The sequence below is a fragment of the Hirundo rustica genome, chromosome 3 (assembly GCF_015227805.2).
Source record: "Hirundo rustica isolate bHirRus1 chromosome 3, bHirRus1.pri.v3, whole genome shotgun sequence".
In the NCBI taxonomy this organism is placed as follows: domain Eukaryota; kingdom Metazoa; phylum Chordata; class Aves; order Passeriformes; family Hirundinidae; genus Hirundo; species Hirundo rustica.
In genome coordinates, this window is record NC_053452.1 from 108,138,314 (window position 1) to 108,154,866 (window position 16,553).

At 37.2% G+C, this 16,553-nt stretch overlaps 1 protein-coding gene across 1 annotated transcript in view; it reads right to left on the minus strand.

Moving 5' to 3' along the window:
• Window positions 1-289: 289 nt before the first annotated feature.
• The window catches only part of APOB (apolipoprotein B), a 59,992-nt gene continuing 43,728 nt past the window's right edge, over window positions 290-16,553 (minus strand). Inside the window, exons 24-31 of the mRNA XM_040060367.1 lie at window positions 16,166-16,341; window positions 15,849-16,036; window positions 15,435-15,580; window positions 13,386-13,762; window positions 4,929-12,509; window positions 4,380-4,494; window positions 3,342-3,525; window positions 290-2,292 (exon numbers count right to left, since the gene is read on the minus strand). Coding sequence (XP_039916301.1) covers window positions 679-2,292; window positions 3,342-3,525; window positions 4,380-4,494; window positions 4,929-12,509; window positions 13,386-13,762; window positions 15,435-15,580; window positions 15,849-16,036; window positions 16,166-16,341 — 10,381 coding nt within the window. The 3' untranslated portion in view covers window positions 290-678. The remainder of the gene's footprint in view (window positions 2,293-3,341; window positions 3,526-4,379; window positions 4,495-4,928; window positions 12,510-13,385; window positions 13,763-15,434; window positions 15,581-15,848; window positions 16,037-16,165; window positions 16,342-16,553) is intronic.

Sequence of the window (16,553 nt, forward strand, 5' to 3'; positions counted from 1 at the left end):
TGTTTTTATGCTCTTTTCCTTACTTATCTATGAAGGTATTTATATGATGGGAACTAGATGTGTTTCCAAGTCTTCTTTCAACTGGCTTACGAATGTGACCTTTATCTTAAAACCTGTTTACTCTGTGTATTCCATAGCTTTTGTGACTACTTACAATATGCATTGCACATTATTAACTGGATCCAACATACTATGAAATCAAAGAAAATACTTCCCATTGACCTTGAAAATTGTTGGATTAAGCCTTATGCTCCAAGTAAAAGTAGTTGTAATGAATGACACAAAAATGTAATAAAGAACTCATTTATTGGCTTATTAAGCTTATTAAAATAACCTAGTGTAGATTATTAAGTTTTAATTTACAAATTCAGATTCAAAAATATCTACCTGAAGCCCCAGTATACTGATTGATGTTATATTTAAATACATTCTGGTAGAAACATGTTCCTTCTCCTCTTCTAAATGTCCATTCAGGTGTTCATGCACTGCTGAATATTTTCCGTAATCTCCTGATGACTCACTTGCTCAGCGTCAAGTTGTTCATCAGTGAAACCTTGCATTTCTTTCTATTTCCAGAAGCCTTTCTCAATGCCTTGCTGAATAAGTATGTGTGTAATTTCCACTTTATTCCTGAGTGCCTGTCTGGTTTTTCGGGTCATTTGGTAAATGGACTGCCAGTCACATGGGTACCTGTATTCTAAGCTCTCCTTGACGAACAGCCACATACGGCTTTATGCTCTCAGCTGTTTTTTGCTCAAGCCAGCGAAGAAGCTCTGATATATATTGCAGGAAAGCGGAGTAATTTTCAATGGTTAGGTCAATTAACCTTTTGGCTTCACTGATTAGCTTTTCTTGGGACTGACTAAGCTGCTCATAGATCTCCCAGAGTTTTTTCTTGAGTTGCTTGTTATGTTCATCCATTTTCCTCTTAGCAGCTGCAGACCAATATTGGATTTTTTCCTGAGCAGCAGATGAGAGTTCCATGATCTTCTGTTTTCCTTTTCCTTCAACATCAGTTATAAGGTCATAATACTCCTGACTGTAGATGTCCACCAATTGTCTTGCTTGGTCTGTCAGGCGCGTAGCCATGCCGGCAAAATATCCAACATACTGGTTGTGCCAATCCACAAGAAGATCTATGATATTCTTCAGCCATTTCAGTACCTTGTCTTCCACCTCATAGTATTTCACTGTCAATCCAAATGCAGTTGGATCAAAATATTCCTCCCGCAATGACTTTATGTAGAGGAGCATCTGGTGCAGCTTTTCTGAAAGGTCCTGGGATGTCTTCTGGCTAAATTCTTTAAACTGAGAAATGTATTTTTTAACATCTTTTGTCAAGGATCTCAGCTTCTGAGCAAAGTCTAAAGTTATTGCATCTTTGTACAGCTGTTGTGTTTGGACTTTGATGTCTTCAAAAGTTTTGGATTGCAAGTTTCTAACCATTTCTTTTACCTTCTGAAAAACTTGTTGCACTGCTTGTTTCAGTTGCTTCAGCCTTCCTGCAAAATCAGCTTCCTGAAGAGTAGCAAATGTCTGCCTGATTTTGTCCTGCAAATGTTTCAGCATTTCTTTAACTTGATCTAGTACATTACGGCCTCTAAGAATTGTTTCAGAAGAGGGAAGTCTGACTTCCAGCTCATTGATAGCTGCAATCAAAGCATCAAAGTACTCCTGAAGTTTTGAAAAGCATACATCAGCAGTTTTTGCTACCTTCTCTGTAGTCATGAGGTACATTTCTGCACCACTGAACTTTTCAGACAGCCCAGGGACCTGAAATTTTGTGGTTTTCAGGAATTCGGTGGCTGAGTCAATTATGTGTTTTATTTTCTGGTGGTACTCTTCTATTATGTCAATTAAAACATCCAAAAGTTTTGCTTTTATTCTTTGATAGTCTAAGTGTTCAGCCTGATCTGCTGCTCTTCGATAAAGCCGTTTAGCTTTGAACTTCAGCTCCTGATATTTGTCAGAGGCCTCATTGGCGGCTGTGCGAAGCTGAGCATCTATTTCATCTATTTGATTTGCAGCAAAAGTGTATGCTTTTTCAACGTTATTCTGCATCATATTCTTCATCTTTAAGGTGGCAGCACTTATTTCCAGTCCCATATGCTCCTTATGGTACCGATTAACATACCTGTAGACTGCATTCGTCATTTTAGGCACTCTTTCTTTCAAACCCAACAGCAAGTCTTTGGCAGCATCCTCATTCCAGTTGAATTTAATTTGAAACTTGTCAGGTTCCTTAAGGGATATCTCACCCCTTAGTATGTCAATGTCCTTCTGGGGAGCAGACTGAAAATACAAAACAAGGTAAGAAAATGGCAGTATTATTTATGAGTGTATTTCAATATTCTCATTGTTGCATGTTTAATTTTGTCATTTGTTAAGACAAGCACTCCCTAATTTTTTGTCCACTGTCTGTTTGGTCTCATCTTGAAAGGTTATTTTGGAAGAAATTATCTTCTACCAAGCTACTTTGAGCTTCTTCAAAGAGTAAGACTAGAACATAACTTAGTCTGGTCTTTAATACCTGACTGCAAATAAGATTTTTTTCCTTCCTTTGTATTAAATGGCTATCATGTCTCATACGGCAGGTGAATTACTTGGAAAAATGAGCCTTCTAGTCATTCCTGAAATCAATTAAAGTGAATTAAAAAAGCATATTTTTCATATGAAAATATTAGAGGATTTAATTTTGTAATAGTTTAAATAAATGAGACAATTTAGACAGTTACTCAGAGTAGTTAATAAATCCTCAAATGAGAATATATTTACATGTACAGTTTTTCCATTTTTATAATAAATAGTGAATTATGAGTTGCTTGTGTTCCCTAAATTAGTATATAATTTTGGAAGGTAAGATTATAATTCTGAAATTATTGTAGTAAGCCACTAATAAGAGCATGTATTGTAACATACTAATGGATTAAAAAAGACACCTCACAGATGGAATGACATCTTCTAGTCACCTCATTCCTATAATGGTAATTTATGTAGTAATTCTGAGTAGCCTGATGACTACCTATTAAACCTGATAGGTAGATTATCTTAAACTGACTTTGTACATTCTTCACTTTCATTGGGTGTGCTTTCTTGACCATAGGAGATGGAAAAAAATAACTGTGAAAGAGTTGAAAACACCTCTTTACATAGATATTATTTTTAGTACTGGAAATCTACACTGCTAGAGGGTAGGAAATAAAACCTTTAATTACTGACAATATCATTGTTATGTGGCACTTAATTTACATCTCAACATAAACACATACAAAATTTAAAGGGAAACTTTTCCTCTGACCACACCAAACATTTTTGCTTTTTCTTGTTCATACCAAGCTTACCTGAGTTTGGTAGTACACTCTGGCAAGGAAAATTTCATCGTCGTCTTCCATGACATAAGCAAGGGTCCCAGCTGAGGGTGAGGATATTGAACCGGATGCTTTCCTTTCATTCTCTTGGTAACGCACATGAACATCGGTGAAAGTTGGGCTGATGATGTCTAGTGATAAAGTGTCCTCCAGGGTTCTGCGACCACAGCAAATACACAGATATGAAGCAATGCAGAAAGCACAAGCCCAATGCTATATGTCTGAACATGCACCACCTATACGTATGAACATATGAACATACACGACCTATAATTTTTATATATATATATATATATGTATGTATGTAAGTAAACAATGCCTTCATGATGAAAGGAAAATGTATGGTTTACTATCCACATTTCTTAGAGTTTAGCCTGACAAATTCAAAACTTCATGTCACTCCAATTTTCCTGTTTTAGATAAAACTATATTGAGCTCTGTTCTGAATTTTCATTAAACTAGGGCAGTAAAACAAAACCTGTAGCTGTATTGTTGTCAGCTTTCTACAGATTTCTACAGACTGACTGCAATTTTTCCACCAACACAAGTATAGACACTACTGTTTATCTGCATTTGTACTTGCCTTCACTGATTCTGTCCCTTGGATGTATCAACACAACACTAGCCAAACAAGGCAGTAAGAAAGCCAACTAATCCCTAGTGTGGGCACTTGTGAATAAAAATTACTCTGTAGTGGCTTGTGGTGACAGAAGGAAGAAACCCAACTATGTTGATGGTTAGATCTAGAACTGCTCTGATTATAAAATACTGTGTTTATGTCTCAGTGGTTTTCTCACATGGGGCTGGTGAGAAAAGCTGTTCTAGAAACCCTGAGAGGGAAAAGCTTTCAAATTACCTTGGTGGGGAAAAGGACTCAGGTAATAATGGCAGGGTAGATATACACATTCTTATTAATTACTACAAAGCATGTAGGGCATTAGAGATCAAAGCAACAGCACATTGTTTGCAATTATGTCTACTATAAATTACATTATTAGAGCAAGTCTTTACCCAAATCCTGAAATAGTAAGATTTTCCTTGTAGTTTGCACTCAAGTCACGATGTGAAAAGCTGCCAGTTGTCTCCACAATAAATACACCTTCTTTATATTTGTAGTTTGAAACAACTGAAAAAAGATTTCAAATGTGCGCATTACCAACAGAAAATACAAAAGACATATTGAGTTGTATGTTAGATGGCCAGTTGTTGGGTATTTCACTGATATGTCAAATTATGCTTCGAGATACCGAATGACCATAATATCCCAAATAAAAAGACATGAAAGCATTTGTTTGAGTGGGGTATTTTAAAATTCACACTATATCTCAATATGGATATCACACACACATATAAATAATCATTAGCCTTCAGGGTGACTGAGACTCTGATAGTAATTTATGAAAAAATGTCACTGGTGATAGAAGTGTCATCTAACGTCAATGCTAAATAGACAGAAACATCTTCATATGCAAAACCCTGGGGTAAAAAGATCTGAAAAAGCCTAGTCTACAATAAATTTTTTCCCCCCAAATCATGGCATATAGAATTTCTATGTCTTACCATTCAGGTCATATTCCAGGAATTGCAATGTTGAGCTGCAGGTAGAGTCAATGGAATGCTCAAAGGAGTCCTTCTTATTTGTCAGGTCTGTTCTCCAGGTGACATTGTACAATGGGGAAACAACTTTGAAAGATCCAGTCAAGGCACCAAATGACGGGATGTAAATTCCAGCAGGCAAGGATATTTTCAGAGGGGGGATCTCAATTCTCTGTTCAGGAATGGTAATTGTAGGCATTTCAAAATCTGCAATTTTATTAGCTACTTCATCTAGATCTACAGAGAAACTGCCAAATGAAACACTCTTTGGTAAAGTGAATTGAGACATAGTTATTTGGTATTCAGGTATTGTCACCTCAAAAAATGGCATTTTATATTCTTCTAATGTAATATAATTTGCTCCTACATCCACTTTGGGGAATCTTAGCTTTGGCAGTGCGGGAAAATGGACTTCAAATGGCATTGTGCTTAGTGTCTGTGGAATTTTTATGTTGCGCAAGTCAATGGTGTATGCTGGGACCTGGAGAGTGGTGAAAGGAAGGCTGAACTCTGGAGTGCTGAGAACAGGGCTTGGAGCCTTTAGGTGTAACTCAGGAATAGTGACAGTGAAGCCATCGGTCAGCTTATCCACAGGTATGGGGAAAAAGTAACCATCTTCACTCTTTGTGTACACGAGGGATGCTGAACCATTCAAGTACTGTTTCCTGTAAGCACTGGTAGTGACATCCAGCTTCAAAATATCCCATAAGCTCTTTTCAGAAATGGGACACTTGATGACTTTGAGGAAGTCCATGTATCCTTCCAAAGATCCAGAAATAAAAAATTTTGCCTTTGATTTTTCATTTGATAACTGCATATCATGGCTGAGAGATAGTGAATGAATTTGACCTTCACCCTTCCAGTCAGCTTTCTGGTTTGCAGGACTGATTTTAACTACAACAACTTCATTAACTGATGCCATGCCCAGGTAGGGATTTGGCTGACTGGCCTGAATCTGAAGATCTGCTGATATGTCCCAAGGAGCCAGCTCTAAGGTTGCTTTGCATCTCTGAGTCCCCGTTGTGGTGAAACGAGATGTACACTGTGCATAGTTCTTCCCATTGTGCTCCCAGACCGCATAAATGCGACGGGTAGATGCTTCAACTGCAAGCAATTCTTTGACTTCAATGATCCACAGTCCATCTGCTTTGGAGTGCGCCTCAAACTTGAGGGATGACCGAGCTCCATTAGCATTCAAATAGGCATTTGCCTCATGGTCTAAACTTCCAGAAAATGCATTTCCAGTGTAAAATACTCCATGAATATCCCCAGTTGTAGATGATTCTATGGATATGTAATATGTAAGGCTCTCTAAAGCAAATTTGTGAGCAATTTCTCCTCTAGCACTGGTACCATATTTGGGAGTATTAAAATCATAAATTAATTTTATTCCTGAGGAAAGAGTGGGTTTTGATTTCGTATTTCCAGTAAGTTCTTGGCTGAAATTAATTTTTAAAACTGGTGTGTCAACTTCTATATTTGTTACCACAGAAGCTTCCATAATCCTCTTTAAGAGAGTGATAGTGCTATCATGGTTTCCTCCTAGATATTTGTTATTACTCAGGGACAATGCTGTGGCCAACTTCAACCCCCTTTTTCTTGTCAAACTTGTTGAACCATCCAGCTTAAATTGCAGAGCCTCAATGACAGAAGAGGATGAGACACTGAGATGTCCAACAATATCTGACTGATTGAATAGCCCAGCATTTGCAGTTAAAGTGATTACACTGGATTTAAATGAGAAGTCATAAGTAATGTTACCCATGGCAGGAACTAAGATGTGGTTTGCTGAGCTGTTGATCCTGAATCTAGGAAGCTTTAGAGTGCGTAGGTCCTGGGGGATATGAAGGACTGGAAGCTCAAAAGAAGGTACAACGAGTGTGTAAGATGGAACTGAAAAGCCAATTATTGGGACTGTGAATCCTCTTGTGCTTATTTCTTTTGGAAGCGTGAAACCAAAGGCTGGCATCTCAGCAGTGAAAGGAGAAACTTCAATATTCACAACTGGAATGGTGTATCCTGGAATTGTGAGGGTCCGTGGTGTTTTGTTCAGTGATGTTTGTATTTTGTATTTGTCCAGTTTTGTTTTGGCTTCATTGTATGACTTTGTGAGAAAATCTAAAGCTGCATTTCTCCCTTTCTCAAAATGTTTGTTGAATAAGAGGATGTTTTTATTAAGTACTTCATGCACTTTTGCTAAAGGAAGTGGGATTGCATGCATGTCTTTGTTTTTCTCATACTGAACATTCAAATTTAGATCAAAGGATTGTCTTGTTGTCTTCAGTAATTCCTTCAGGCCTACCTGTTCCCACAGTGAATAATCTTTCAGTTGAGGAGTTTTGATTCCAATGTAGGGAATCTGAATCTGAGGAATGCTTAGAGGAATGTTTAGGAAGTCCAGGTTGGCATCTCCATTCATTTCGATATGAGCTTCAATTCTGTCATCATTGCTGCCAGCAGACATATTATGGAAATATCTGTACTGGTTGAATCTGCCAATAGCTTGCCAGTTGACCTGCTGAATAGAAGAACTGAGGGCAAACCCATACTTATTCAGGAAGTCAATTTTGCCAGTCAATTTCATTGGGAAGCTGATTTTCACATTTCCATCATTGTTTGTTGAAAGGCGAATTTCAGAAGGGTTTGCCAAGAAGGAAAGCTCATTATTTACAGTTCCAGTAATCCGTCCATGGAGCCGAGCATTGTGAGAGCCTGTTAATTCTACTTTCATTCCTAGAAGCTCTCCTGTGCCTTTCACATTGAGAAGGCTACGTCCCACACGCTGTGACTCAATTTCAGACTGAATCTGAAGTGCTGCAGACACTAAGGAATGACATTCATATCTCATAGCTTGGTTAACTTTCAGGTACTTATCATTTATTCTGTTGTTGGCAGAAAATGTAATGCTGGGGCCCTCAATCTTGAAAGTGGCATGTGAATCATGAGTGCCTTCATCAGAGAAATTAGGTGAAGCCCATTTCCAGTTTCCTTTACCAGCAGAGGTAAATGATATGTACCCTGCTTCTACCTCTGTTGTCATGTTATTGAGCAAATCAGCCTGGCTGGAGAAACCAGCTTGTGGAACATTCAGTCTGTGAGAATATGCCATTCCACTCTGCATCCAAATTTTTCTTTGCAGCTTGACCATTAAATTATTCTGTAGTTCTACTGAATTTTTCTTTGTATGTAAATTTGCTCTAGTTTCAGCTTCACCTTCTACCGAGGTCCCTAAAAACACCACTTCATTGGTGTGATCAACTTTAAGGAACTTATGGTTGACTTTCATGGCATTTTTAAGGCTCAGCTGCTTCATGTCAGGGGCCAGAAGACGTGAATCTGCAATAACACTAAAAACTAGGAGGTCTAATTTGGATGTTGTTTCAGCTGAAATTGAGGTAACAAATTCTGGACTGTTTGCAGATGTTGTGGTATTACGAAGCTCAGCTTGTGTAGACAGTGTGAAGAATGGAGAGGTGACTCTGAAAGCACCAGACAATTTGCCAAATGTAGGGAGAGTCACAGTATGTGGGATACGTGGGAGCTGGAACTCTGGTATCTTCATGCTAGGAATCTGGATCTCATTTAGATTTAGCTTTGGAATCAATAATTCCGGCATTTCAAACTGAGGCATTTGTATTTCTGGGAAAGAAATGTCAGAAAAAGGCATATCTCTCATCTTCAGATCTTTCAAATAGATATCGATAGATGGTAACTGAAATTCTGCAGACATGAATTTGTCTATTGTTCTCACAATCAGAAGCTTAACTTCAATCAAGTCAATTGTGAAGGAAGGAATTTGAAAGGTATTTAGAATTTTAAATTCTGGGGTAGTAAATTTCATTGGGATTTTCATGTCCTTTAGTCTCTTAATATTGATCTCATAGGAGGGGATACGAAGATCAGTCAGTGGGACAGTGAATTCTGGTGTTCGAAATGTTGCTTCCCGAAGACTTCGGAGACTAACCTCAAAGGCAGGTATAGTGACTATAAGTGTCCTGATTTCAGGGACTTTAAATCCAGTTTCACCAAACTGTTTCAAATTTTCAGCCCAATTTTTTAGATCGTATTCTTCAGCCAACACAGTGATTTTTTTGACAGCTGTGTTCCATTGGTCAGAAATGTATACAACAACAGAATTGTAGAGTTGGCTTATCTTCTGAAGACACCACTGGAATTCCTGGGAAATATCCATTTCAGAAATCCTCTCTCGCAGGTCTTCCATATGTTCATTTATCTTGGCCTTGAGATTAGCAAATGTTGTTGAATCTATGAGCTCCCTGAGCCAGTTAATTATTGCAGCAAGCTTTGTGTCCTTTAGTTGTTCCATGTATTTTGAAATCACAGATCTAAAATCTTTCATATACTGTTTCAGTGCTTCTGCTTTCTGTGGAAGTTCTAGATTTCTGAGTCCCTCATTTATTTTCTGGGTCACTTCTTGAATTTTGTTATTTGTTTCATCTACAAATTGGTTGTAGTCAAAAGCCTTGAGCTTTTTAATAACAATGTCAAGGAACTTGTTGACTTGCTTTATCATCTTTTCATAATCAAAGGTTTGCACTTTCTTGACAGCATCATCAACAAAAGCAACAACTTTATCAAAGTATGACTTCACATCAGTATTTTGCAGGTAGATGGTCAGTTTCTGGACAGTTTCTTTTATTCTGTATGTTTTAAGCAGTTCTGTCATTCTGTCAATTAAAAAATATATCTGCTTATCAATTTCGTATTTTACAATCAATGTGTGCATATGACCATGGAAAGCGCTGATCTTCTCAGTTAATTCATATTCCTCTATCCAATTTAGAATAAAGTCTTTGATTTGTTCAAGAATTTCATTAATTTTTTCGATTGGCAAAGATTGCTTAATTTTTTCTAAACATTCTTTAGCATCAAATGATTTAATCTGTCGTTTCAAATTTTCTGCAATGCTTCTGACATTAATATTCTGAATCTGAATCTTGAGTAGTTCTAGGTTTTCTTGTATTTTATCTGTAATCCCGTACTCATCATCAACAGTTTTAATCCAAGCCAAAGAGCTGCTTTTGATTTTGTTAAGATCATATTGTTGGAAAAAAGCCCGCAATTTTTCAATGATGTTGATTACAGTTGTTCTTACCTGATATTTGTTATCTAGAGCTGTCATTGTTTCAACTATTTGATCGAGAAGCTGTGCAATAAGTACTTTAATGTCATACTGCTCGTAACAGTCTTTGATGTATTGCTCAACTTCTATCAGGTAGATCTGCAGCTGAGATACTATTTCTTTAAGATTGTCCATGGCTTTTTCCAGCATAATTTGGAGATCATCCGATGTTATTCTGTAGTCCTTTGTGAAAGCAACAAAATTATTTTTCATGCTACTAGCTTTGCCTTTGATATCTAATTTGTCCAGGTAATCGTTAATGTCCTGTGACAGTTTGTCCAAAGTTGCCTTGTATTTTTTCATGTGTTGTTCTACGTCTATGTTCTTAAGGTGACTTTGTACGGCCTGCAGTGTAGATAAGATGGCGCCTCTGAGTTTTTCAAAGTAAACTGGCAAATTTTCCAGGAAGGGTAGGCTAATAACATGCATATCTTTATTTTTGTCATAGTTCACAAAACCAGAGATGCTGAATTCTTGAGGCTTCGATACGCTGTCCCTGAGACCCAATACATCAATTAAATTAACTTCTTCAGATGTTAATGGTAGTATGACTGATGTGTCCATTACAGAGAGATCTGCTAAAGCTCTTCCATTAAGTTCCACACCAATCTTTTCTGCCTTATTGTAAGCACTGAAATCTTGTGAATATACGTTATTGTTTAGCTGACTTTTCAATTTCCAGGCACTTGACTGCTCTGATGGAGTAAAAAGCACATGAATTTTGTTGTCAAGCAGCGTAGTGTATCTTCCTCTAGATTTCAAGCTATGGCTGGTAGAGCCTCTGTAATCATGGGAGAAAGTGAAAGCAAGAGGCTCTGCTTTAAACAGGAATTTGCTGTACAAGTCTCCTGTGTGCTCACCCACAGCAACCAACTTTCCATTAGCATTGGTGTGTACATCAGTGGTGATGACAAATGGGGCCATAGTGGAACGCACAGCATTGCTGAAACGGAGAGGTTTGGAATCACAGTTTGTGTTCATGGTAACTGAGGAAGAAAGTCCTGCCACATCCAGATGAACTCTGTGACTCACTGCTGCACCTTGAACATTTGCCACGGTGTCTGTTTTCAACTCTGCAGTTAGACCAGCACATGTAAGGGTGTAGGTGTGCCTTATTTCATCTGATCCATGGGCTCCTCTGACATTGCCACCCAAGTTCATATTCAGAGGCTCGAGAAGCAGTTCTGCTTTGTTGGAAACTTCTGTTTTAGTGTATTTAAGGTTATTGCTCAGTTTAGCTGTTAGTGAGCTAGGCTCCAGTTGAAGGTCAAAAACATGTTTATGGAACTTGTCAAAGCTGAAGCTGTTGTCTAATTTTGAAACAAATGTTAAAGATAAGCCTGGAATATTTAAATCATTTGTGTACTCCAACTTAATCTCTTTGAATGATCCCTGCAAATTATTTGAAAACTTGAGTCCTTCTCTATTAACTCTGAAGTTTAAAACGTGTTTGTTGTCCATACCCAGAACCGTACTCTGATACTCACTTCCCAGCGTTATTTCTGTTAGGCTCACTCTTCCACCTACATTGAATTTTGCATTGTTTTTCCCATAGCGCCCAGAAGAGGACAGTGACATGGAGGCTCCAGCAGTGTCGAGCTTGGCATTCATTTCACTCTGCATTGCCAAGGGACTAACCTGCACGTTGGTGGTTGCACTACTGGCTAGACCATACCGATTGACATTGAGTGATGACTTATGTGCAGCTCGATTCTTCTGATCAGTCAGGGAGATATCAGTGTTGAAAACAAGATCCTGGGAGTTGAGAGAACCTGCAAACAAGGCAAAATACTGGATTTGTTTATAAGTGGCTTGGTATTCAGATCGAAGTGCTGCCATCTTCTTTGACAAAATTATTTCAAGCTTATTGACACCTGCAGTATGTTGATACCTCCCGTTGGTTTCAGATGACATTTTCAGCTCGTTGTTTTCACACTTCAGTGAAGCTGTGTTCTTTAATAGCCCATTTTGCACATCAGAAACTGAAGTAATGGAAAATGAACCATCACTGTATGTGCCAGATAGCTGATTGGTAGCATGAAGGTAAGAAGAATCAAACTTCAGATTTGATTTTCCTTCTAAAACCTGTCTCTTTTCATTGTATGTGGTAGACAGAGTGTAAATGCTTCTTGCGAACACCGAAGCCACTTCGAGCTGCCCTTCCATTTTGACGTTATTGGTATTCATGTTATTTATCTTTTCAGAAGCAATATCGCTGGAAAATGAAAGCTGAGGACCCATAGTGCTTGATGCTGTAAGTGATAAGGTGTAGTTTTCAACTGGAATAGGTACATAATTCTTTCTGCCAGACAGCTTAAAAACTGATGTTAAGACTCTGTGCTTCAGGTGATTTTCATATGCACAGATGAATCCATTTCTGTTATATGTTGCTTCTCCAGAGCCTGAAATAGAAAAAAAAAGAGACAAAAGGTAAGTGTAACCTCTTCATCTCTGAGAACTTGTCTGATGCCACTGAACTTCTATGCTACTGCTTGAATTGCAATTAATGTTATACCACTTTATTTTAAATGCCTAAGTGCTTTGGTAAATACTGAATATTTCTGTAAAAATGGCTACTATTTTGATATTTGAAGCTAAAGTTTTGAACTACAAAAAATTGTTTCTATAATACTAAGTATAATAATGTGAAATGACATAAAATTATGTCATTATTTAAACTTAAATTAAGAAAATGGACTCAAGAATAGCCCATATCCATCATTCCTGGATTTTAGTGTTTTCTTTATCACTCCTCAGTTATGCTGAGGGGTTTAGACGACCATGAAGTTAGGTTATCCTTTTGCAGTTTGAGAACTCAAACTGCAATTTTAGGGGAACTAATTTAAAAATAAAATATTATGGCAATATATGGACATAAAAAAAAAAGATAAGACAATTTTATATACATATATGCCCATACTAATAGACTGAGAAATAAATTGTAGGCATACCTACATACCTACACATACACTTGCACACCTGATTTTGAAAACAGTTGGCTTATCAGCTGCACAACTGTTTTTAGAATCATGCCTTCAGTTTTGAAGGATATTTTCTTCAGTTAGGAAAATATGATCTCTAGAAAACTGACTTCACCTTCAGTGCGTGAATAAACAGACCCACATAATATCTTCAAAATCAAAGGGAAAGTGATTTGATATCGTGCAACACCTGTCTTTAAATACATGCAGTCAAGCGAATGTACTGTACCTGATATAAGGGATATAAAATAATTAAAGTAGGTTTGCAAACATTGCAGTACTAGCAAACATTCTTACCCCTCACACTGTAGGAAAGCAGCTCAAAAACTGAATCAGCGTTTGTGTTATAGGTAGCTTTTACACTGGTCACTCTCTCTGTGGTGCTGTTAGTCACGGTGCACGCGGCTGTCCAGTTGTAATAGTTGCTGTACACACTAGCAGAGACCTCTAACTTGCCCAGCAAAGGCACACGGAAAGGATAGGATTTTGGAACAGTATATGTTGGGATTCTGTATTCCTGAGATGGCACACTTATTCCCATGGACTCCATTACCAGCGGAGGTGTTCTAATAATCTTTGGCAGCCATGTCTCATCGGATGATCTTCCCGCAAATGGCAGTGGAATATCAATTACAAAACTGTTTTTATTTAAGTTGTATCTGACCCGGCCTTCACTGGAAAATAAAGGTAACTCTGTTAGAAACTAAGTTCATAAAGCATATACCAGAGTTTTCATGATTTCTCCCTCTGCCCATGATACTGACCTTACTTACATGCTTATATCAATGTCCTGACTTTAGTTTTAGAGAGAAATGTGACGCTCAAACATTAATATCAACATTTTCAAGAACTCATTAATTGGAATTTGTCAAAAGTACTTTTGGTATCAGAGAGTTGTCTCAATGTTTTTTCCTCTCATTTAATAAACAAAGGGACTTATAGGTCAAGTAAAAAAAAACCAAAAAACCTCAAAATCTTACACACTGGCATGCTGGAATACTTGTGGGATGCTGAATTCCAGAGAAAGGCAATTATGTTTTTTTAAAAAGTGATGTATTCTTATAGAAATGCATGAAATCAGCATTAGTCATGGTAAGAATCTACAATTAAGAATTTATCTATCTTTCTTTCTCATTATAAGCATTTCAAAACTTTCATCCAAATAGTCGGCATTTTTATTTTAATTCTGCATAAAAGGAAATAAAAATCTAAGCAATGTGACCAGGAATTAGGACTGGAAAATGGATTGTTGGTTGAAATTGTAATTAGGAAAAGGCAAAACAGAAGGAAACTTGGCCTTAATTTCTGAATGAACAATAAGCTGGCAAAGATACTTTTCTTGTTTCCCTAACTGGTCTCTCATATTTTAAAATCCTGAATTTTTACACATAGAGCTGTATCCTAAGATGAAAATTAAGCAAACACGTTTGAAATTTGTTCCTTACATCCAAAGATTTAAAAAGCTACATAAAACAGCAGTAAAACACCCTATTTTTATTATTAGCACAGATGGTATCAACCTAGGAGAAAAAGCAGTTTTTTCCTTGTACTTTGTTCAGGAGCATAATGGCAGCAATAGAGATTTGTGTCATTAATACATAATATCATATCAGCACAATTAAAGATAATACATGGAAAAATACACCTAAGAGATACAAAATTCAAGACTCTTCTCCATTCGTTTTTGGAATCCAGTCTTACACTAGCCTCTGTTGTCCTTTACATTCATTTCAGCATTTCATTTCTATGAGATTTGACAGAAGGGTAATGACATTCACACAAGTCCTGTGAAACTATTAGGTAGAAGAGATGGGACCAAACTAGTGCAAATATCCAGTTCATATGTGTACAGCTTCCCTCTGAGCATGTCAGGCATGGCAGGAGGTCAGCTTGCTCTATTGGCAGAGGTTAACCAGTATGTGTAGGGACACGGGAAGAACTGTCTAACAGGACAGGAAAATGTAGAGCTATGAGGGCTATGGCCGAAATGTCTGCAGGGATGTAGGATACAAATCTATGAGAAACATGGTTTCAGTAGTTCTGTGGCCTAAAGAATGTTCAATGCTATATTTTTACTCAGTACACCTTATAATACAATACAATACAATACAATAGTTTGGGATCTATTCACTTACTATGTGAAATCTGTATTAAATACAGATCAATTCCTCTGTATAATTTAATTTCTCTGACCTCAAAGTTCTTTGCTATGATTCCAATTTTATGTTAATATTTACAGCAATTCCGTGCTGTTTTTTAAAACCAAAGTAAAATAAAATAACACTAAAATGTGAACAAATATCTATTTTCAGATCCCTGTTTCACTATCCTAATTTCATTCCCCACCTTTTCAGGAAAAGTTCTTCAGGAATGGTGAGAACAGGCAGGTTAAGTTTCTGAATGTTCAGTTCCTGCAGTGCACTTAGTTTGTCTTGCAGAGTCTGGGCATAAGGGACATCTTTTGATGTCTTTTGCAGCCAGGTGTTGGTTGCCTGCAATAAGGAGAAAAGTTTTTCAAAGTAAATAAAAAGTTTTAGGACTTCTCAGTGAAGTTATCTGAAAGTTATTTGAACTACCCAAATACGGGGATATAGATATCTGCTGAAGTGACTTGTTCCATTGAAGTTGGAAATACAGAGCTTATTCAATCTGATGATTGATTTTACAAGTAGTTTTCATTTTGGCTTTCATGGGGGAGGCAAGAATGCCTCAGGGCTATGTAGTCGAGCTGTAGTATCTACTGCAGGTTGAAAACCATACCACGATAAATTGTGATGCAATATGTCTCAGTGTCATATCTGTGTGAGCCACTTTCCGATCCAGAAGTTCATTGGCACGCTTCTCTAGTGTTTTTGGGTAGTCTGAAAAGTCAGCTGGGAAGGCAGAAGACAGTTTTTTCATGGCAGCACTGGCACCTGAATTCCACTCCAGCTCAATTTTCTCAGCATCTGAAAATCATGAATTTAAAAGAAAAGGGTAAAATTAAGAACATTCCTAATTTGCAAGATACTATCAACTAATGTAAAAAGATGCTTAAATTTACAGGTTGTGTGTGTAAATCACTTTTTTGCCCCTACCATATCTGAGAAGAACTCTTTTTGAAATTGAGTTTCCATGAATTGTTGCAGCTGAGCTGATCTGAAGATATGCTTTGTTTGGTGAATAATTAACCAATGCTTCACTTCTAAGTTCGGTTTCCAGGCGAGGAAAAGAAATGGTGCCTCTTAACATTGCCTCTTCCACTCCAGCATATCTGTGAAAGAAAAAATAAATATATATGAATAAAAATATGTAATTTTATTTTTTTTTCAGGAGGAATTTCAGCATTGAAAACTATAGCAAAGGCATAATAGGTGTTATAAAAAATTAGATTGAATCCAACTTGTAAACACTATTCTAATTCAATGAATATTTTCAGCTTCTGCTAGTTACTTTGGAAAATCTGTAGTAGACTACTATAATGCT